The sequence below is a fragment of the Mus musculus genome, chromosome 7, assembly GCF_000001635.26.
Source record: "Mus musculus strain C57BL/6J chromosome 7, GRCm38.p6 C57BL/6J".
NCBI lineage: Eukaryota > Metazoa > Chordata > Mammalia > Rodentia > Muridae > Mus > Mus musculus.
This window is the reverse complement of record NC_000073.6, coordinates 45,141,163-45,162,781: the sequence shown is the minus strand read 5'-3', so window position 1 is coordinate 45,162,781 and position 21,619 is coordinate 45,141,163. Positions and strand designations below refer to the sequence as shown.

Sequence of the window (21,619 nt, the reverse complement as noted above, 5' to 3'; positions counted from 1 at the left end):
CTTGAGTCTGACTCCTTCCTCCATGTGTGTCCCAGCAGTGACTTCCACTCGGGCTCCACGATCTGTCCCCACCCACTAAGTCCTCTTTCCACCCGTAAATTCCACTCCCATCCCTTGGGGGTAACCCCAACTCTAAAATGGCCCTGAAGCACTCCACGCCAATGCTTCTCCCAGTGCATCCCAAGTTCTATGCCTTAGCAGGGTGTTGGTGTTCCCACCGTCTCTCTCCCCGTGTCAGGCTACAAATGCATTTGGGATTAAATTTTCATGACCCGGCCCAGGAGGGGACCAGCGAAGCCGATCGAGTGGCGGGCGGGGATGGTGGGTCTCAGCTCTGTCTCTGATTGACAAGTCCCCGGGGAGGAGGGCAGCAGGCTGAGCCGCGCAGACGCGCCACCTGGTGGCCATGGAGTCCCGGACTGCGTGCGGAGGTGGCGTCCGCGGCTCGCGGCCAGGTGTGAGGGAGGAGCAGATGGTGAGGAGGAGGGTGTGGGAAGGGGGCCCTGCGGCTGCCAAATCCCGGGCCGTCGCCCGCACCATCACCATGGCGACGGAGAAAGGAAGAACGCACCCAATCTTCGAGCTTTTTTAGGACCTAGAAACTAGACCTTAGGTTGCCCAGGGAGGCCCTCAGTCTGGACTACAAGCCCCAGTGGCCTTTGCGCTTGGAAGTTAGGCTCGTTCTCCTCACCACTGCACGTTTCTATTAGCCCGTTCTAGGAGATACAATTTTAGCTAAGAAGCCTTAGAGTCTAAAGCTTCCTGGCGCCCTCACGTGGACAGGGGTCTCCAGTTTGCTTGCTCGCATCCTGGAGCAGGATACACAAGTCTGGCGGTTGTACAGACTTTGTGTGGAACTTATCCTACTGCCTCCGCCTCCAGAGAATGTTATTGCAGGCATACCCACCATGTCTGGCTTCTGAACGGTCATCCTTCTGACTTTACCAACTTTTCTCAGAAGTTGTATGGCAATGTTCTCAACTTTGGATTATTTTTTAATTTTTTATTTTTTTAAGCAGTGTCTTGTCTACATAGTCCTACCTGTCCTGGAATTCACTCTGTAGACCAGCTGGCCTTAAGCCCACAGAAATCAAATGCCCCGATTAAAGGCATGAGCCACCATGCCAGGCTTTTGTGCTTAATCTTTAAAAATTATACATAAGCCATGAGTGGTGGCGCATGCTTCCAATCTCAGCACTCAGGAGGCAGAAACAGGCAGATCTCTGAATTTGAGGCCAGCCTGGTCTACAAAATGAGTTCTAGGAAAGCCAGAGCTACGAAAAGAAACCTTATCTCGAGAAAACAAAAAACAAAAACTAAACTAAAACTTACATATTTGGGGCTGGAGAGCTGGCTCAGCAGTTAAGAGCATTTGTTGCTCTTACAGAGGACCAGGGTTCAGTTCCCAGTGCGCCTATGACTGCTAACAACCAGAGGATCTGGCACCCTCTTCTGAACATATGGGGGGGGGGCATATAGCTGACATCCTCCCTGTGTGGTGTTAATGTGTGTGTGTGTGTGTGTGTGTGTGTGTGTGTGTGTGTGTGTAGCACGTGCGTAACTGCACACACTCAGGCAGCCATGCTGCAGTGTACTTGTGGAGGTTAGAGGGCAACTTTTGGACGTCAGTCCTCTCCTATGTGAGTTCCTGGAAGGGACCTCCAGTCATCAGACCCAGCAACAAGTGGCTTTACCCACCATATCTGGACACCCAGGTTGATGCTTTTAATATCATTAACTGTTTCTATTTTCCTTCTTTCTTCTGCAGGGCCAGGGGGGCAGCCTGACCTAGGACAGAGAATCTCAAAGCACATTTGAAACAAGCATGCTTGAGTCTGAGACAAGGTCATGGCCTGTCTTTTGTCAAGAATCAGCTTCTGGCACTGGAGAGATGGTTTGGTTTGGTTTGGTTTGGTTTGGAAGTTTGAGACAGGGTTTCTCTGTGTAGCCCTGACTGTCCTGGAACTCACTCTGGAGACCAGGCTGGCCACAATCTCAGAGATCCACTTGCCTCTGCCTCTTGAGTCCAGGATTAAAGGTGAGCGCCACCACTGCCTGCCCAGAATATACCTGGCATTAGAGACTTGGGCTACATCCTCAGCACCAGAAAGGAAAAAGAATGTTGGCAAGTAAAGTGGAGTGTCCTAAAGAGGGGACAGGACATGCTGAGCCGCGAGGTAGTGAGGCCTGGGGGGTTGGGACCTCAACTTGGGGGTGCCTGTGATATGAAGCCTGGCACCAAGAATGGAAAGTTGACAGAGTATGGGGCAGGAGAGCCTAGAGACACTGCTTGAGCTTGGCTGTAGAAGTTAGACAGAACAAGCCCCAGTCCCAAGCGAGCACACGCTGTACTGGGGATGGCCATTTAGGAACTTTCCACAGGACACTCTAGAGAAGGCACTGGAGCTCAAAGAAGCAAGAGTCAGTGGTATGGTGGGCCATTATTCTGTGGGACTGCTGGACGACAATGAGGGAAGAGTCTTGTCTAGGAAGGTGGGGCCGGCGTGAGCCTGGATGCCCAGATGTTCTCCTTGGGATAATGAAGTGGGGTAGAAAAGAAGTAGAGTCAGCTCTGGAGCCCAGGGGAGCCCAGGAAGACAGAAGCCAGAATGCTCAGGAGGCCAGGGCCTTGAGAAAGAGACAGAGACTTTGGGGACACTGAGTTAGAGCTGGCATTTCTCTTCCCTCCCTCCCACCATGCATCATTGTCTGGAGCTGGGGAGAACTGGAAACCTGTTTATTTCACTTAGAGAAGACACCAACATCTTCTCCACATCTGGAAAACCAGGGCACTCTGGTCAAGAAGACGCTGTCAGGAGGGGCATGGACACCATCAGTTGCTGAGAAAGGAGAGAGAATGTGGATTCAGGACCCAGAGCTGCAAACGCTGGCTCTCCTCCCCCACCCAGGGCTCCAGGTCCCTACATCCCAGCACTTGTGGAAGCCCCTCCAGGTACCTTCCTCCTGCGGTGAAAAGCAGCCCTGCTTGCCTCACTGTTGATCCTCAGGGGAACAGTGGCATCCAGATGATACAGTTGCTGGGGGCCTCCTATCACCAGGCGGTTCTCTCCTATTTCCAGTGCCAGCCCTTGTGCGCCGTCCTGGTGATGAGGTACAGTCAGCCCATATCCCTTAGCACTGTCCACAAGCTATGTCCACAAGGTCCTAGCAAGCAGGGTGTGGCTTCAATCCCAGCACCAAAACAATGGGAAAAAAACCCAAAGGACAATAATTCTAAGTCTCAAGGAACTCAAGCCCAGGATAGCAGCGGCTACACCTGTCCGGTTTCTGGGCCAAGACTGGAACTGCATCACTGTCTCAAGAGATCGGACCCAGACCAGGAGTCCAGGCCCCAGTGTCTTCCTTCAGATGCAGGGATTTGCCCCTAGACTTCCTGCCTCAGCACCAGGGTGTCCACTGGCTCTTCTCCCTGACTAAAGAGCCTGCACTCACCAGTTTAGGAAGGTCAACTTCAGCCAAGAGCAGGTCAGGGGCTTCCAACCAAAGGTTCAGGTGAGGCCGTTCTGGGCTGTGTGGGAACAAGGGCAGACTGAGGGTGACCCTCTACTTGGCTTACTGTCCTTTTTTTCCTCCACCCAGCCAGGTCTCAGCCCCAGGACAGTCATCAGCCCAGATGTGCCCAGATGTGCACAACAGCTTACCCATGACAGGTTCCCAGTGAGCCACTGGCATCCAGGGTCCCCAGCTCCTGGATCCGAGGTCGCTGCTGAGAACGGATGTTCTGCTGTGAGATGGAGCCCAGGAAAGACCGGTACTTCAACATGCGCCATTCTGAAGGTGCAGAGTCAAAGATCACTGAGGTGAACCCTCAGGGAGTGCTCCCAAGTCCACAGAGGCTGGGCCGCCTTCCTGGATACCTCCTGCTGACCATAGCAAGCTTGACTCTAGCGGCCCCTACCCACCTTAGCTCTACTGTTACACAAACACACACTCACACACCCTGCAAGCTCCTGGCCTGGAACCTTCTTGGCTCCACCCTCATTCTAAGAAACGTCACCCGTCCTGAAAGCTAGTCAAGGAAATGCCCGACACACTGGATTCACCTCTCCCAGTGTAGCACCCAAGCCATTCCTGTTCCTTCCTGTTCCTCACCAGGATTTAGCTGTAGGCCATACTTGTCCTCAAGGCCCTCCCTGGCGATGGTGACCACCAGTTCCCGCAAGAAATCACTGTTCTGAGGTGAGAGAAAGATGAGATATGATGGTGGGGGTGGAGCTGGAGGAAGAGCACTGCCCAGCTCTTATCCACCAAACCCCACCTGCATCCTCAGGTAGAAGTTGCTATTGACAGCGACGTCATAGGCAGTACAGCCCTGGCCTTCTGTGGAGACAAACAAGGAATGAGGTCTGCACAACCTCCATAGAACACCCGTAAGGAAAACTTGCCCGTGGACCAGAGACCCAAGACACAGGAAGTGAGAGGCAGCATACACTTTCAGGTCAACTCAGACAAGGTCCTTCTTGGCTCTGGCTCACGTCACCAAAGCTGTCTCTGCTCCTCCCCAGCAGCTCCAAGGACCCCTCACTCTATCCCACCCACTCTAGCAAATGCTCCTTTTTACTCTAGACCCCTGGCTGTCCAGACTTCCAGTCTGTCCATCAACCAGATCACTGTATCCTCCAGACACCAGCCCTTGTCCTCTTTCTAGGTAGCCCAGGCTGGCCTCTAGCTCTCAGCAATTCTCCTGCCTCAGCATCCTAAGAGCTAAGATTGGAAGAGTGAGCAACCATGCCCAGCTCACTTGTCATCTCTGCCTACGACGCTCTTTTGTTTCTGCCTGAGTAACTCTTCAAATCAGACTGGCGCTCCTCCACATAACCCTCTCTGAAGCCTTCTTCAGCCTCAGTGATGAGCCCGGGACATGCCCTCCAGTCCTGGACCACTCACACTGGACCCCCCTAGCTCCCAGTGCTGACTGGAAGCTCCTGAGAAAAGCAATGTTGGGGGAGCAGACTCTGTGTCTTCCGAGGGCACTGACTTGCATCCAGCTCCGCGTGCGGCTCTCCCAGGCTCATGGGGATTCGGAAGCCAGCCTGGTCCTCCTCCAGCATCTGCAGCAGCTCGTCCTCAGTCACGTCGGCCGGGGGAGGGATGGAGGGAGAGTGGCAGATGTTGATGAAAACCTTTCCTTCCGATGAGTTGGTCTTCACACAGAAACCTGCACGAGTACAGTTGTCTTGGCCATCTGTCCCTGGGCTGTCGCGTTCTCACCCACCCTCTCCCTCTTCTGAGACGAGGTCTCTCACTCTATGCTCAGGCTGGCCCCAGACTTGGGACACTTCTGCCTCCTTAGATCACAGGCATTCATTTCTTCCCCTCTTTTAACTACATGCACCTCTTCTGCGTGTGTGTGCATATGTGCAAGCACACCATGGCTGGAATGTGTGATGGCAGCTCTCCTGGGTCACCAGGCTTAGTGACAAGCACCTCTACCCGCTACGCATGGCCCTGCTTTCACACTTTGCCTCTGCCTTCCCGCCTTCCAGTGCTCTCTGCTCCTCTTTCTTTCTCTCTTTCTCTTTTCTTTCTTTCTTTTTTTGTTTGTTTGTTTGTTTTTCAAGACAGGGTTTCTCTGTGTAGCCCTGGCTGTCCTGGAACTCACTTTGTAGACCAGGCTGGCCTCGAACTCAGAAATCCACCTGTCTCTGCCTCCCCAGTATTAGGACTAAAGGTGTGCGCCACCACGCCCGGCTTTCTGCTCCTCTTTCTTATTTTGAATCTCCACTCCCCACTCTGCTCCCTGTGGCCCAGTGTTTGTCAGTGATCTTCCTGTCTGCCTGTCCTTTCACATAACTACTTCTAGGCCTTTGTACCCAGTTATGATCTGTCACCTTCATCCTCTGTGTCTCTTGCCTTCAGCTTCTACTGACCCTCTCTCAGGGTCTCCCATCCTCCCTGAGACATCCTTCCTTCCTACCTACCTACCTAGACACAGACATTCCTGTCTACATCTGTTTCTCACCAGGCTTTGGCTGGATCTGTGTAGAGTCTGGCCTGGCTGTCTGGGCTTGCTGGAGCTCTTTGGAAGCCTGTGGGGACAAAAGTAAACCATCCAGGATGTATCTGCAAAGTCAACCCCTTCCTCTGCTCCTCAAACGTCAGTAGGAGAACTCAGGACAGCTCAGGCTCGATCACATGGGGTACTATGCAGTCTATGCCCCCTTTTATTTTTACAAGAACTCCCAAGATCACCCCAACTCCATTTCATTTAGAACCTAGGAAACCTGAGGCAAACAACTACAATCCCCACAGGCCTCACTGCTGCCATGGGGCACTCTGGGAACTGAAGCCACATCTCTGAGTGCCAATTAATAATAGATTCTTAAATACCCAGGTTCCCACCAGTCTAGTCAGCCCGCACCTTCAGCAGCAGCTCCTGAAACCGCACCGTCTCTTCACCCATCGACTCTGTGTCGCTTAGTTCTGGTGCCAAAAACGTCGAGTCCGCCATGGCCCTAGGAAAAAGTCCTAGGCGTCCAAAAACGTGAAGAACGTTTCGCAGATAAGCGAAGCTAGCCTACTGTAGGGTCACAGCTGATTCGTTTGCGTGTGTGTGTGTGTGTGTGTGTGTGTGTGTGTGTGTGTTCGATATAGGGCTTCTCTGTGCAGCCTTTCCTGGCTGCCCTGGAATGCTTTGTAGACCAGGCTGGCCTCGAATCCTGCCTATGCCTCCAAAGTGCTGGGATTAAAGGCATGCACCATTACCTCCCGACCAGGACCAGTGAGTACACCCAGGCCTCCACCCAGAATCCCAAAATTTGTCCTGAGAATGGTCTACAGTTCCATTACGATGAAGGCTCCGTTCTCAAGTCGGCTGGGTATCTTGATAGGTCCTGTTTGGCCAATGCATAAATGAAAGCCACACTTCCGGCGTCTGTATAACTAAGGAACTGAAGTAGCCACCGTTAAGCCCACCTCAGCGCCCTTCATCCAAAGCAGGCACCTACAGGGACCACTTGTATGAAAGAGCTGAAGCCACGCCCTCCTAGCCAACCAATCAAAAGTAAGGACTGAGGAGGCCTGCGAAATGACACACTTCCTGAATCAATAAAACCTACATATCTGCCCTTCCCAAACCTCAGAGGTTACAGTACAGAAAGGATTGCCACTCTGAGAACTTTAGTATCTCCTGCTCTTGTCTATCATGAGTTAGGCTCTGGGTCTGATCCCACTCAACACACACCCAGTCTCAATGCTATTAATCGCCCTTTTTTGAACATAATTAATGTTTTTGCTTATAAAGAAGTTATAGAGGCAGAGGAGGCTGGAGAGATAGTTAAACGGCAGAGTGCTGACTGCTCTTCCAGAAGAGGAGAGTTCGATTCCCAACACCCAGATTGCGACTAACAAAGCCCTGTAACTCCAGTTCTAGGGGGATCTGTCGCCTCCTCTTCTGGCCTCCTGGGGAACTGCATGTACATGATGCACAGACAAGCAGGCAAAATACTCATGCACATAACAATAATCTTTGTTTGCTTCTTTTAAAGAAAGAAAAGCATTTGGGGTGGAGAGAAGGCTCAGCAATTAAGAACACATGTTATTTTTGGAGATGTCTGGGGTTAAGCTCCAAACAGCCACAACTGTCATGAGGCTCTCTCCAGCCCAGCGGCTGCATCGCCCTCTTCTGGGCTCCACAGGCACTGCAGACACATAGTGCAAAGACATACCTCAGGGCTGGGCGTGGTGGCGCACGCCTTTAATCCCAGCACTCCGGAAGCAGAGGCAGGCGGATTTCTGAGTTCGAGGCCAGCCTGGTCTACAAAGTGAGTTCCAGGAGAGCCAGGGCTACACAGAGTACATACAAAGAAAGATAAATATTTTTTTAGCCAAGTGTGCTGGCACACGCCTCTAATACCAGCACTCGGGAGGCGGAGATAGGTGGGTCTGTGAGTTGAAGCCAGCCGGGTCTACATAGTTAGATCCAGGGCCTCCAGAGCTCACAGTGAGACTCTGTCTGAAAAACAAAATAAAACAAAACAACGAAAATCTATTTTTTCTAAAGAGTCAAAGTGACAATAGCCGAAGGCCTTCTGCCAGTGCGGGACCCCACCCACCCACCCAACCATGTCTGTTCTCCCCGAAACTACATTTCCCAGCATCCGCCCATAGGCCGCATCGCGCGGCTCTAAAGTAGGCGGGTCACGTCCTATATAGCTCGCTTCCGGGCCCTACGGTTGGCCCCGCCCCTTTGATTGGAGTGGGCGGTGCCGCCCTTCGGACCTCCAAGTTCCTCTAGGTAGACCGTCCAGCAATCCCTCGCGGAAGGCTCCGGGAGAGCGATGGCGGCTACGCGTGTACAGCCCAGTACCCGGGAGATTTTCACGACGCTGGAGTACGGACCGGTGCCGGAGAGCCACGCATGCGCACTGGTGAGGGCTTGCCCCGCGGCCGCTGCTGCCTCCGAGTCCTCTCGGCCGCTTGGGGCGCGCGGGCTCCCGTCATCCACTGCGGCCTTCTCGGAAGCCCCGCCCCTCTGAGCGCGTGATTTCCCCTACAGTGCGGAAGCCTGGGCTGGGCGGCTGGCGGTGGGCGGCGATGGTTGTCCTCGCGGTTTTCGTTTACGGTCCCGAACGCCGCCGTAGTGTTTCCCCAGGACCCTTCAGGAACGGGTGGTCACTAAATCCCCATACCTCTCGCGGTCCTCCTGAGTCTTCACCTTGCTAGATCGTGGTTCCTTGTGGCCCCCGGCACTTTGGAGGCTCGCGGGAACGTTTAGAACCTCAAGTTCGTTTAGAACCCCAAGTTCGTCCAAAACTTGCTATGACTGCTCCCCTTGTTTCAATATCCTTACGGTGCTCTGTGATCTCCTGCCCCTTCGAACGTCATCTGAGTTCTCTTGACCCTCCTAGCCCATCCTATTCTCATTCTCCCTCTCCCCCTCCCAAGTTTAGTGGATTTCTTTGGGAGATTTTCCTGTTTTCGTACTTCATTTATATTATTCCTTTAGAGCCTCCTGGCCCAAGGCTCCAGAACCCTCTTGCAGCCTCATCGGAATGTGGTAGGGTTCCTGGGATTTTCTTTAAAACCAAGGACCAATCAGAATGCCCAGGGTCCCAGAAATTCTTCCAGCATCCAAGCAGGTATTAGGAGGTTGTAGAGTCTTTAGACTCTTAAGAGGAGTCACCACACTACAAAAGGACTCCAGCTTTGGAGGGACAGCATAAAACACTCTATAAAGTTTAGAGTGTTGATCCCAAAGATACAAGGAGAAAGATCACTGACCCGAAATCATCACGGCCAAAGTAATTTAAGCAAGTAATTAATTAAGCTAGCTTTTTTTTGAGGACACAAGCTGCCTCCCCAATAAGCTTTGGTTCTAGAAGTCAGTCCTGGATGTGAGAAAGACAAGGTTTTTATATATAGTTTGTGGATAGGGGGATTTGGCCACCAAAATAGTTGAGGTTACAGGAGCAGAACATACACATTATAATAACCTTCTGTAGTAAAGACATTATTGCAAGGTGTTCCTAAAATGGTAGCCATAACAACCTTTTGAAACAAAGGTAGGGTTGCAAAACAATTATAATATCTTTTTAAGGGCTGGTGAGATGGCTCAGTAGGTAAGAGCACCCGACTGCTCTTCCAAAGGTCCAGAGTTCAAATCCCAGCAACCACATGGTGGCTCACAACCATCCTATAACGAGATATGATGCCCTCTTCTGGAGTGTCTGAAGACAGCTACAGTGTACTTACATATAATAAATAATAAATAAATCTTTTAAAAATATATATCTTTTTAAAACCAAGACATGGTTGAAGTTTTCTGGAACAGGCAGTGCAGAACCATTTGTACTTAAGGTTACAGGTGGGACATAACCCAATCTTGAGAAACAGGTTTAATCAGAAACAGGAAAGAAGCTAGTTTGTCTTTAAGAGGCTTTCAAGCCTAAGATGGAGGCAGACTGGTTCATCAAGAGATGTCACCAAGATGCTGGTTAAGAGTCGGATCCCGGGCTGGTGAGATGGCTCAGTGGGTAAGAGCACCCGACTGCTCTTCCGAAGGTCCGGAGTTCAAATCCCAGCAACCACATGGTGGCTCACAACCATCCGTAACAAAATCTGACTCCCTCTTCTGGAGTGTCTGAAGACAGCGACAGTGTACCTATATATAATAAATAAATAAAATCTTTAAAAAAAAAAAAAAAGAGTCGGATCCCGCTGGCAGTGGTGACGCACATCTTTAATCCCAGCACTTGGGAGGAGGCAGAGGCAGGTGGATTTCTGAGTTCGAGGCCAGCCTGGTCTACAGAGTGAGTTCCAGGACAGCCAGGGCTACACAGAGAAACCCTGTCTCAAAAAAACAAAAAAATCAAACAAACAAAAAAAGGATAGGATAGATTCTGGACTCTGCTGACAGGGATGCTACGAATCCATCATAATGAGATGGAGCCTAGTGTTGCCTGGACAGACAATTGCAGTGGAGACTCCAACCAGGGAGATGCCAGTTAAAAGGTACTGGACTGTTGGAGTAACTAAAACTATAGATCCAGGTGAGAGGATTTGGGACAATTCAGAGACCCCAGCTGGAAGCTGGTTAGAGGCAGTGTGCCTCTAAGTAGCAATAATAGACTGAAGGCTGGGATTGATAGATGGACTGTGCCAACCTCTGCTAAGTACGATTTTACTTAATCCTCAGAACGTCAGAGAGGGGATTATTTCTGTTCTTTTAGTGACAGAACACAAGGCTAATGAGGGAAGTAATTTTGTCCATAGTACACAGAGCTTAAAGGAGTTTGGATATGGTGGGCAAACCAGTAATCCCAGCATGTGGAAGGCCAAGGCAGGAGAGTTACAAGTTCCAAATCAGCTAAGCAGTCTCAAAAAATGAAAGAGCTGGGCCTGTCACCACGCCTTGGATTCTGGTGTGCCCCCCACCAATCAGTTGCCCCCATTACTCCAACAAAGGTCTCAGGTTTACACTCTATGGGCACCTCAACCAGAAAACATGTTTGTTTTCTTTGGCTTGAGCTTTGTTTTGGAAAAGTCATTTTATTGTACAATTAATTCCATCTAAACATCCTGGATACCAATTTCTCTTGAAAATAAAATTCCAAAGTTTGGCGACCGTTTGGCTCCAGTTCCCTGACAGAATTCATCTGGAACCAATTGTCTTGGCTACTTTGGGAAAGCTCTTGGTGTCCAATAGGCCCGTGGCCTGCCAGGACCCCGTTGACATTCTTGTGGGAGTTTGTTTTCCGTCTTTTCCACAGCAGTTGATGTTAGGAACTCCCATGCATCCATCACTGAGCTTCAACAGCTCTGTGAGGGCAGGCCAGTGTTGGCGGCGCTTTCTCCCTTTCTCTCGAGAGTCGTTTATACAGTGCCGGCTGTTGTGCTACTTTCACATAAATATTTGAGTCCTTATTTCTAACAGATAAGGATTGTTATACAACCAACACTGCCATAGCACTAACTGTCAGTCACAGTGCTTAGTTCCCGGTTCATGTTCACATGGCCCCACTTCACGATGGCTCTGTTCCAGTTTGGAACATTTGCATGACAATTTCTCTTTTCTTTTTAAAAGATTTGGTTCTTTTTTGTTTGTTTTGTTTGCATTTTGGGACAGGGTTTCTCTATGTAGTCCTTCCTGGCTGGCCTGGAATGTTCCACGTAGACAGTCTGACCTGAACTCACAAGCAGTTTACCTGCCTCCCACGTGCACCCCTTGTTCTGTAAGACTACTGTGTCTGTGTGTATGCATGCGCACACGCTATGTGTGTTCCAGGAACTGGAGCTGCAGGTGGCTGTGAGCTGTCTGAAAACCAAACATGTAGCCTGCAGGAGCCCTTAGCTCTGGAGTCAGCTCTTGGCCTTCCTCCTTTTGACTTGCCCTCTCACTAGGCTGGAATTGCCCATGTAGGCAAGGCTAGCTGTTCTTTCCTCCTCCTCCACCTTCCTAACACTGGGATGGTAGACGTGTGTGCCTTGATCCACTCTTCCTGGGATTCCCCACGGATCCTGGGGATTGAATTCAGGTTCTCATCATTGCAAGGCACGTGCTTTGCTGACTGAGCCATTTTCCCACCATGCACCTTGTCTCACGTAGCCTAGGCTGCCCTCTAAATCATAGTGCTCTCCTGCTTCTCCATCTCAAGTGTCCGAATTACAGACACACGGGACGCACTGAGCCCATTTTGCTTTAAGGAAAAAAAAAGTAAAGAATGAAAAAGGCCCAGTTGTCAGGGTAAGGGAAAAACATCAGAAAGTGGAAGGTAGGTGTTGGATTTCAGAACAGCAGGAAATGTAAGGAGGAAGAGAAAGCAGCATGAAGCAGGGGTCAAGCTCACAGAAGGAGTTGAAGTGGCTCTGCTGGCTGTTTATGTATATTGATTCCTTCCCTTCTGGGGGTGGGGGTGGGGGGGATGTTTTACCAGAGGAAGAGGCTTAAACCCTGCTTAAGCCTGGCAGTAGGAGCACACTCCTTTAATCCCAGGCAGAAGATGAAGGCCAGCCTGGTCTATAGAGCTAGTTCCAGGACAGCCAGAGAGAGAGAGAGAGAGAGAGAGAGAGAGTGTGTGTGTGTGGTTTCACATTTAAGCCAGGTACACTGGTGTACACAGTGGATGGATGCAGGAGATCTGGGGTTCATTCCTGACACTTCAGTAAGTTTAACCAGCCTGGGCTATTATTACATTACAGACTAAAAATAGAGTCCAAGATCTTGCCGTTGTAGCCCAGGCTGGCCTGAGTACTGGGGCTGTATATAGACTATACTATATATATATAGGCTGCAGCAGCAGTACTAGCTAACGTAAAGAGTTTCAAATAATGTTTTAGCCATAGTAAAACAAACAAACAAAAGACAAAACAGGGGCTGGAAGTATAATTTGATAGTATAGAGCACTGAGTTCAAACCCCAGCCCAAAACAAAAACAAAAGGCAGACAGGAGAAGGATGAACTGACGGCAAAGGGTACAAACATCCCCTCAGCGAGACAAGGGGCTGAGCTGTCCCAGCTGCCTCAGGCTCTTCTCCAAACTCTTTCTTCCTCCAGGCCTGGCTGGACACCCACAACCGCCTCTTGGGCCACCATGTCAATGGGATGTGGCTGAAGCCAGAACACAGGAATCCAGCGCCTTGCCAGGATCCCATCACAGGTTTTTGAAGAGTCCAGTCATTCAGGAGGAACAAAGACCTCCTGGGTGGTCTTTGAGCCCAGATAGCATGAGTGACAGCCATGCGGTCCATGCTATCTGGGCTCGAGCCCCTTAGTGCAGGGACAACCACTAATGGTGGTGGGGATGGGAGCTCCCATTTCTCCTGAAGACAGTCTCAGTAATTATAGTTCCTAGTGCCCCCAAAAGGCTTTTGAAGCCCTTCTGTACTCAATTCCCTTCCTCAAGCCTCGGATAATGGCCCACACCTCTAATCCCAGCAATTCAGAGGCTGAAGCAGAAGGGTCCTGAGTTTGCAGCCAGCCCGAAGTACAGAGTGGATTCCAGGCCAGCCTTGGCTTCATAGTGAGAAACTTTTTAAAAAAGAAGAAGAAAGGGGCTGAAGAGACATCTCAGTGGTTAGAAGTGTGTGCTGTCCTTTCAGAAGACCTAGGTTCATTTAGTTCCTAGCACCCATGTCAGGATCAGGCTGCTTAAAACCACCTGTAAGTTCAGGTGCAGACAATCTGACATCTTCTGACTCCTATGGGCACTGCATGCATATTATGTGTATACATACATGCAGGCAAAACACTCATTACTATTCCAAATAAATAAAAGTTTAAAAGCACAGCCAGGCATTGGTGTGCATCCCTTTAATCTTAGCACTTAGGAAACAGAGACAGATAGTTCTCTGAGTTTGAGCCCAGCCTGGTCTACAGAGTGAGTTCCAGGACAGCCAGCCAATCCTGTATCAACAAAACAAACAAACAAAACGGAGTAAGAAAGGAAAGAAGGAAAAGATAGCCAGGTCCTGCCTGCTGGGCTTGGTCAGAGCAGTGACTGGTAACTAGAGGAAGGCCTGAGACTCACAGGGAACTTCTGACACAGGCTTCCTCCATCTGGGCCCCTACTTGTCTCTGCAGGAGAAAACCTGGCCAGCTGCTTGCAAGCAGAGGCTGAGGACATCGCTGCAGCTGTGGAGGCTGCAAAGATAGCATTCAAGGCCTGGAGCCAACTCCCTGGAGCTGCTCGGGGACAACACCTAACCCGGTGAGGAAGCCCAGGCAAGGCCCACCTAGGAAGAGATTGCCTGTGTCCCTCAGGATTCACAGGAGACTGTGGAAACAGTGACTCCATGTCCTCAGATCCTTTTGAATTAATGGTTCATGTTTCCCGAGTGCATGTGGCACTTCAGTGGCCAGAACAGCCATTGTTGCTCACAGTTCACTGGGTCCAGTAGTATCCGAATATCACGAGAGCCCTGTTTCTCAGCACTTCATTAGAATCAGAGCTCCCTGCTTCCCATTACACCGTGGGGGCAGCTATAAACATCCCATTTCCCATAATGCAATTGAATCAGAGGCTGAGATTCACGTTCCCAGTTATCTTTGGGACCCCTGGTAATCAGTGACCAGGACCCCTGGTAATCAGTGACCAGGAGCATCGCACAGCACCACACAGAGTCTGACACTCTCTTGTAGACTACACTTCTACACAGCTTTGGTACCCGCTGTCCCCGATAAATTATGGCTCTGCCCCTAGATTCTTGTGGGGTCATAGTCCAGGCTGCTCTGAGCACGACAACTCTGTGTTCTCTGAAGGCTGGCCAAGGTCGTTCAGAAGCACCAGCGACTGCTGTGGACCCTGGAATCCCTGGTCACTGGACGGGCTGTTCGAGAGGTTCGAGATGGAGATGTGCCACTGGCCCAGCAACTGCTCCAGTACCATGCAGTCCAGGCACATGCCCAGGGTGACGCACTGGCAGACTGGCAGCCCGTGGGTGAGAACCTGTAGGCCCTCCAAGAGCCCTCCTGACCCAGAAAACCAACCCGTCCATGCGCTCATTATGGACTCTTTGCAGGAGTCATTGGCCTCATCCTGCCGACTCCTTTCTCTTTCTTGGACATGATGTGGAGGGTCTGCCCTGCCTTGGCTATGGGTAGGTAAAGTCTCTGGTGCCCCCCCCACAGACCCCCGTCTTTTCTCAGAAAAGATGGTTGGGGTCCAAGGAAGAGGGCTGGCACCTGGACCCCTGGGTGTGCAGGAGGGTAGGGGTCTGGACTCGGTTGTTCCCTTTCCCCAGGCTGCACCGTGGTGGCCCTCGTGCCCCCAGCCTTCCCGACACCTCTCCTCCTGGCTCAGCTGGCAGGAGAGCTTGGCTCTTTCCCAGGGATCCTCAATGTGGTATGTGGCCCTGCCTCGCTGGGGCCTGTCCTGGCCTCCCAACCTGGAGTCCAGAAGGTGGCTTTCTGCGGAGCCGTGGAGGTATTTTCAAGGCTGGGAGTGGGATGGGCACGGCTAAGAGCCAAGAGGCTCCTGCCATACCTGAAACCCATGGGGTTCCCTCAGGAAGGACGTGTTCTGCGACGGACTCTAGCAGGCAGGGGAGCTGAGCTGGGCCTGGCCCTGGGCACAGAGTCACTGTTGCTATTGATGGACTCCGCAGATGTGGACTCAGCTGTGGAGGGTGTCGTGGATGCCGTCTGGTCAGACCGCAGCCTGGTGAGATCTGTGTGCTCGGGTCCCCAAAGTTCAGGGGTCCGCCATATCTCTCCAAATACCCAGCTTGTTTTTACTTTCTGTTGTTTGGGCCTTTTCATTATTTGAGACAGGGTCTTATGTAGACCAACCTGGCTTCCAACTCACTGTGTAGCCCAGGCTAGCCTTGAACTCCTAATCCTCCGGGGGTTGCAGGTATATGCCACCATTCTGGGCAAGTCACCCAATTTTGTGCAGTGCACCTCTTGCCTGCTGGTGCTCCTCTATCCCTGAGGCCCACCCCTCTGTTCTGTGGGAGCCTGTTCTCCCTACATTGCTCCTGATTTTGCCACGTTTCATGCCTTTTTTTCCAACAGGGGGGGCTCAGGCTCCTCATCCAGGAATCTGTATGGGATGAAGCTATGAGGCGACTCCAGGCCAGAATGGCACAGATACGGAGTGGGAGAGGACTGGATGGGGCTGTGGACATGGGGGCTCGAGGAGCTGCTGCCCGAGACCTGGCCCAGAGCTTTGTGGATGAGGCCCAAAGCCAAGGGGGACAGGTGAGCCCCATCTGCACAATAGAGTCTTAGATCTTGACTATAGCCAACTCCCATGTCAGAGTAAGAAGGTCCCAGACCCTAGACGCCTGGGTCTGAGACAAGGGCTAAAACCTAAACTCCCGAGTTTGGGGGAGGAAGTTGGAGTCTGGACTTAAGTGTCTAAGGGAGGAGGGCTCTGAGTCTGGATGCCCAGGTTGAGGGAGGAGCCTGGAGCTAGAACCTCAATACCTAGATCTAGGAAGGAGCTGAAGCCTGGATATTCATGAAGGAGGCTGAACTGTATCTCTGGGTCTAGAGAGGACAGCCATCTATATCTATTTCTCCTCCTCCCAGGTATTCCAAGCTGGTGATGTGCCCTCCAGTAGCCCATTCTTCTCTCCAGCCTTGGTTTCTGGTCTGCCTCCAGCAGCCCCATGTGCCCAGGCCGAGGTGAGGCCCCTGAGGCTGCAGCCTTCCTGCCCTGCCCTTCCATCCTCCACGACTTGTGGGCAACAGCCCTGAACCTTACCCGGAGCTGGGGACAAATGAGTAAAGTATTGACAGGAGAGTTTGCTCTCCGACTAACGCTTGTCACCCCTTTTAGGTACCGTGGCCTGTGGTTATGGCTTCTCCTTTCCGCACAGTCAAGGAGGCACTAGCCCTGGCCAATGGAACACCCCGGGGAGGCAGCGCCAGCGTGTGGAGTGAAAGGCTAGGGCAAGCCCTGGAGCTGGGCTATGGGTCAGTTGGTACTTACTCCCCCTGCCTCTGCCCCGTCTCCCTCAGGTGTCTCCCTCCCACTTCACCCAGCATCCCATCTCCCCCTCCCCTGGTGTCTTTCCCTGCCTCATAGGCTCCAGGTGGGCACAGTGTGGATCAATGCTCATGGCCTCCGAGACCCTGCGGTGCCGACAGGGGGCTGCAAGGAGAGTGGGTCTTCCTGGCACGGAGGCCCAGATGTGAGTGCCCATCCACCTCTGTACCTCTGAGTCACCTTGAGACCATCTGGCCTCCTGCTGACCACGCACCTCTCACAGGGCCTGTATGAGTACCTGCAGCCCTTGGGGACACCTTCCCAGGAGTCCTTCCTTTGTGAGAATATCAACTACGACACATTTGGCCTTGCTGCGTCCTCCATTCTGCCGTCAGGGCCAGAAACAGGGCCTAGGTGAGCTGTTGCAGGCCTGGTAACCTAAAGATGAGAGTGTGGGGCTGGAAGGAGGGTGCTTAGAGCCTGTCTTGGGGTCTCCAGTTCTTAGTGTACCTTTCTGGGTACTAACTCCAAGAGTAAAAAGAATCTCAGTTCTCCTTAATGGTTTGAGTTCCGCAGAAGCAAAGACTTCAGGGAGAATCCAGATGCTCAAAGGAGTAGAATTTAGAGTGTCCAAGAGGTGCATTACAGTAAGAGTTTTGGATGACCCCAGAAACTCATGGGGTAGGAGTTCAGAATCCTCCAGAGACTCATGGGAGCAGGTGTTTGAATCCTCTAGAAGCTCACAAGAATAGAAATTTGAGTCCAGAAGGTTCCTGGGAACTGAGAGGTCCAGCCAGTGTGGTAGACCTGTCAGTGGCCCATGTGGACGCAGCCTCCTCCCACCCCACTCTGCAGCCCAGCCCCTCCCTATGGGCTGTTTGTCGGAGGCCGTTTCCAGTCTCCTGGGACCCAGAGCTCCAGGCCCATCCAAGATTCTTCAGGCAAAGTCTCCAGCTATGTAGCTGAGGGTGGAGCCAAGGATATCCGAGGTGCTGTAGAGGCTGCTCATCAGGCTGCCCCTGGGTAAGCGTCAAATGGAAGCCCAGAGGTGAGGGTGGCTCGGATAGAAGTACACTTGGGACTGGAGCCCTGGGTGGAGGCTGTGGATGATAGAGATGGCCATCTGGGACTAGCTAAGGCCAGGCTATACCCTAACTTGCATTGTTTGCCCACAGCTGGGGAGCCCAGTCCCCAAGAGCCCGAGCAGGCCTGCTGTGGGCCCTGGCGGCTGCTCTGGAGCGCAGGAAGCCAGTGCTGACCTCACAACTAGAAAGGCACGGAGCAGCGCCTACAGTTGCCAAGATTGAAGTAGAACTGAGTGTGAGGCGACTCCAGACATGGGGCACCCGGGTTCAGGACCAAGGCCAGACACTACAGGTGAGACAGATCTAAGCAGGCAGTCAGGACAGTCAGCCAGCCAAGAGTCAGAGCCCAGGCTCAGTGAACCAGGCACAAGTCCAGGCTTAGCTCTAGAAAGTCTAGAGAATACAATTCTGGTGAGAGGAGAGATGGAACAGTGCTTGGCTGAGAAGCCTTGCCTCAGAGGACAGGAGGGAGGGGTACAGTGCTTACAGGAAAGCAGGCTGCTCATGCGTGCACATATTGTAGGAACTTCTCAGATTATACCATTTAAAATCTATGTAACGTAGGCTTGTCTGTATTCAAGAAGGCTTTGCAAACACACAGTGGGCATGAGGGTGCAGGCCTATGATCTCAACATTTGTAAAATAGAGACAAAAAGATCACAAGTCAAATGTCAGCCTTGGCCACAGTGAAATCCTGCATCAAAGAAACAAAGGTATTGCTGAGCATCAAGGCTCGTGCCTTTAATCCCAGCAGTAAGGAGCTGTCCTTGCAGAGGATGGGTTTATCCCAGGATCCAGGCCAGAGGCCGTACAACCTCCCGTATCCCTAGCTCCAGGGGGATCTCACGCTCCCTTCAGTCACTCACAAGTGCACATAACTGTGCCCCAACTCATAAACAACTAGAAAATAAATCAAGCCTTTAGTCCCAGTACTTGAAAGGCAGGTAGATCTATGTGAATTCGAGGCCAGCCTGGTCTAGAGTGACTCCCAGGACAGCCAGGGCTGCCCAGAGTCTTCAAAAACTAAAACTCAATCAAGCTGGGCATTGGTGGCGTCTGTGTTCAATCCCTGCACTCAGGAGAGAGGCAAGCAGATCTCTGAGTACAAGGCCAGCCTGGGCTACTGGGCTACATAGGGAGCCCCTGTCTCAAAACAAACCAGACACAAACAAGTATTGGGATATGATTCAGTGATAGAGCACTTGCCTATCCTAGCTTGGTTGGAGCTGCCTACAATACCTCAAAACAAAGTCTCAGCTACTCCACAGACTGAGGCAAGAGCAGATTCCAGGCCCAGAGGTCCAGAGAGGTTAAGTAACTCACGCTGACCCATAAAGCTATGGAGTGGCCATTGGGCTCCAGAGTTTCAGGCCCTGAACCATCATCCCCTGGTTACACATTATGGAGCTACTCTGGAGCTAGGTACATGTTAAATGTGGGAGAATGGGGCAGGCAAAAGTTCCTCTGGGAACTTGTCCTTGATGTGTCTGTCATCTGTGCCTGTAGGTAACAGGATTGAGAGGCCCTGTGCTCCGGCTTCGAGAACCATTGGGAGTGCTGGCCGTGGTGTGCCCGGATGAGTGGCCCCTGCTGGCTTTTGTGTCACTACTGGCCCCTGCACTGGCCCATGGCAATGCCGTGGTCTTAGTACCCAGTGGGGCATGTCCTCTGCTGGCCTTGGAGGTCTGCCAGGTAAAATTACCTGTTTCCCCTCCTGCCTGCTGCTCCTGGGTCTTCAGGAGCTCAGCTGGCCTCCTCCCTCCTGGGTAGCTATGATAACGAGTCTCAGCATCCCCTCTAAGTCCTATTCCTTGCATGAGCCCCTACAGCCACTGCCAGATGCCCACTCTCCAGCCTGCCCCATTGATGTTCAACCCTGGGTGTTCCACTCTCTCATCCTAGGATATAGCTCCTCTGTTTCCTGCTGGCCTGGTGAGTGTAGTGACAGGGGATCGCGACCACCTGACCCGCTGTCTGGCCTTACATCAGGATGTCCAAGCCCTGTGGTACTTCGGCTCGGCCCAGGTACTTCAGGGTACTTAACCTTCAACAACAGACTTCTGTGCTAGGAGCTTAGGGGATTCTGTGCTCATCCCCTAAGGATCTCTGTTGCTAAGAGGAAGAAATGTCTTGGCAACAGCTGCTGAGGTCCTACCCTGGTACAAGCTCAGTCACAAAGGAAGAGGGTCTTCTATTGGTGGGGAGGGGTCTAGGAGACAGTGTTTTGAGACAGGGTTTCTCTGTGTAGCTCTGGCTGTTCTAGAACTCATTATATAAACCAGGCTGGCCTTGAACTCACAGAGATTTGCTGGCCTCTGCCTCGCAAGTGCTGAGATTAAAGGTGTACAACACTGCTGCTCAAAGGAAGGCAGTCTTCTTCACAAGGGCCCAAAGCCTCCCTTGCCCAAAGACATGGTTTTCGGAAGACCTATTGCTAGGGTATGCACCCTAGCAACATTCCAAGGCTCTACCCTCCTGAGCCACTGTGCTGGATGGGAAGTCCCTGTTGGCAAGAGCCTTGAACTGGGCAAGATGAGGATTCCCTAGATCTACTTCCTCTACATCTAAAAGGAATGTTGGCCAGGATCTAAATGTCCAGCCTTGTCAGGTCTCTAGGGCTTTTACAGGTGTCCGTTGCTAAGGAAGCAGCTGTTTGGCAACTAAACCACTGGCAGTACTAATCACATATCTCTCCGTCCCAGGGCTCCCAGTTTGTGGAATGGGCCTCTGCAGGAAACCTCAAGTCTGTGTGGGTAAACAGGGGCTTCCCAAGGGCCTGGGATGTGGAGGTCCAGGGGGCAGGACAGGAGCTGAGTCTTCACGCAGCACGAACAAAGGCCCTGTGGCTGCCAATGGGGGACTGATGCCGAAGCCACCCACTCCATCTTTGATGCTCAGGAGCACCAAGTGCTTGGAACGTTTCTCTCAGATTTCCCATGGCTTCTAATAAACTGAGTGACTTTAACTGTGCATTTGAGGATGTGGGAACAGTGGCTTCTTCATGTGTGGCCCAGTAGGCAACCCTGGGAGAATACTGTGTTTATGGGATGCATAAAGGGAACTCAGCCCCATCCAGCACTCTTGAGTCAGGAGGCAGAAGAGGGAAGTCCCTGGAAGGCTCTGTCCCCTTTGTAATTGATTCCAGCACTGATGCCTTCCTGTAAGTCCCCTTTCTGAACAAGAAGGTCAGTATCCTAGCACAGCCCTAGTGTGCCAGCCCCAAGCCAGGGGCCACCACTGCTGCCAGGTGCTGAGGGCACAGCTTCGAGGCAAGCCTGGCTTCCTGGAGCTGAAACTCACCAGGTGCTTGCCATCACAGAAGATCTCCATGGGTTTAGCTTTTAGTTTGGTTTTAGGTTTGTGGTTTTGCTTTTTTCCCCCTTCTTTGGTCTTTTTCAGCAAGGTCTTAGGGCACAGCTAATCGCACATCCACTCCTCATGTCTCACCCATGAACCTCCAGGCCTGACGCACTGCTGGCTTGACAATAGAAGCATGGGGGGGAGGTTGTTTTGTTTTTTAGATTTATTTATTTATTTATTTTACAATTGTGAGCCCAATGTCTTTAGACACACCAGAAGAGGGCATCAGATCCTATTGTAGATGGTTGTGAGCCACCATGTAGTTTCTGGGAATTGAACTCA

At 51.7% G+C, this 21,619-nt stretch overlaps 2 protein-coding genes across 9 annotated transcripts; one reads left to right on the top strand and one right to left on the bottom strand.

Annotated features, from left to right (window-relative positions):
- Positions 1-2,716: 2,716 nt before the first annotated feature.
- On the bottom strand, positions 2,717-12,169 carry Pih1d1 (PIH1 domain containing 1). Of its 8 annotated transcripts, none has more exons than XM_017312277.2 (10): positions 8,362-8,487; positions 6,383-6,489; positions 5,984-6,050; positions 5,000-5,179; positions 4,280-4,341; positions 4,114-4,195; positions 3,663-3,792; positions 3,454-3,529; positions 2,958-3,101; positions 2,717-2,840 (listed from the first exon to the last, which is right to left on the bottom strand). In XM_017312277.2, exons 2-10 carry the CDS (start codon positions 6,470-6,472, stop codon positions 2,799-2,801), a joined length of 873 nt encoding a protein of 290 aa, XP_017167766.1. In that variant the 5' UTR covers positions 6,473-6,489; positions 8,362-8,487; the 3' UTR covers positions 2,717-2,798. The 8 variants fall into 8 exon arrangements, 5 of the variants coding, with proteins under 5 accessions (XP_017167766.1, XP_006541219.1, NP_001272833.1 ...); XM_006541156.2 differs by lacking the exon at positions 8,362-8,487 and adding an exon at positions 7,689-7,975 and having other exon boundaries at positions 6,383-6,476; NM_001285904.2 differs by lacking the exon at positions 8,362-8,487 and adding an exon at positions 6,727-6,953 and having other exon boundaries at positions 6,383-6,476.
- Aldh16a1 (aldehyde dehydrogenase 16 family, member A1) lies at positions 8,246-20,949 on the top strand. Its single transcript, NM_145954.2, has 17 exons — positions 8,246-8,390; positions 13,016-13,118; positions 14,042-14,168; positions 14,720-14,898; positions 14,980-15,057; positions 15,202-15,383; positions 15,468-15,620; positions 15,974-16,159; positions 16,493-16,588; positions 16,743-16,879; positions 16,992-17,097; positions 17,176-17,306; positions 17,748-17,915; positions 18,068-18,269; positions 19,484-19,669; positions 19,880-20,002; positions 20,680-20,949. Exons 1-17 carry the CDS (start codon positions 8,301-8,303, stop codon positions 20,839-20,841), a joined length of 2,409 nt encoding a protein of 802 aa, NP_666066.1. The 5' UTR covers positions 8,246-8,300; the 3' UTR covers positions 20,842-20,949.
- Positions 20,950-21,619: the final 670 nt, after the last annotated feature.

Coding starts and splice junctions, on each gene's coding strand:
- Pih1d1 (XM_017312277.2), bottom strand. CDS start 6,472: ATGGCGGACTCGACGTTTTTGGCACCAGAACTAAGCGACACAGAGTCG. Junction 3,793..4,113: donor TGGCCTACAGCTAAATCCTG/GTGAGGAACAGG, acceptor CTGCACCTTCAG/AATGGCGCATGTTGAAGTAC. Junction 3,530..3,662: donor TCACTGGGAACCTGTCATGG/GTAAGCTGTTGT, acceptor GTTCCCACACAG/CCCAGAACGGCCTCACCTGA.
- Aldh16a1 (NM_145954.2), top strand. CDS start 8,301: ATGGCGGCTACGCGTGTACAGCCCAGTACCCGGGAGATTTTCACGACG. Junction 15,384..15,467: donor CTTTCTGCGGAGCCGTGGAG/GTATTTTCAAGG, acceptor GGGTTCCCTCAG/GAAGGACGTGTTCTGCGACG. Junction 15,621..15,973: donor TCTGGTCAGACCGCAGCCTG/GTGAGATCTGTG, acceptor TTTTTCCAACAG/GGGGGGCTCAGGCTCCTCAT.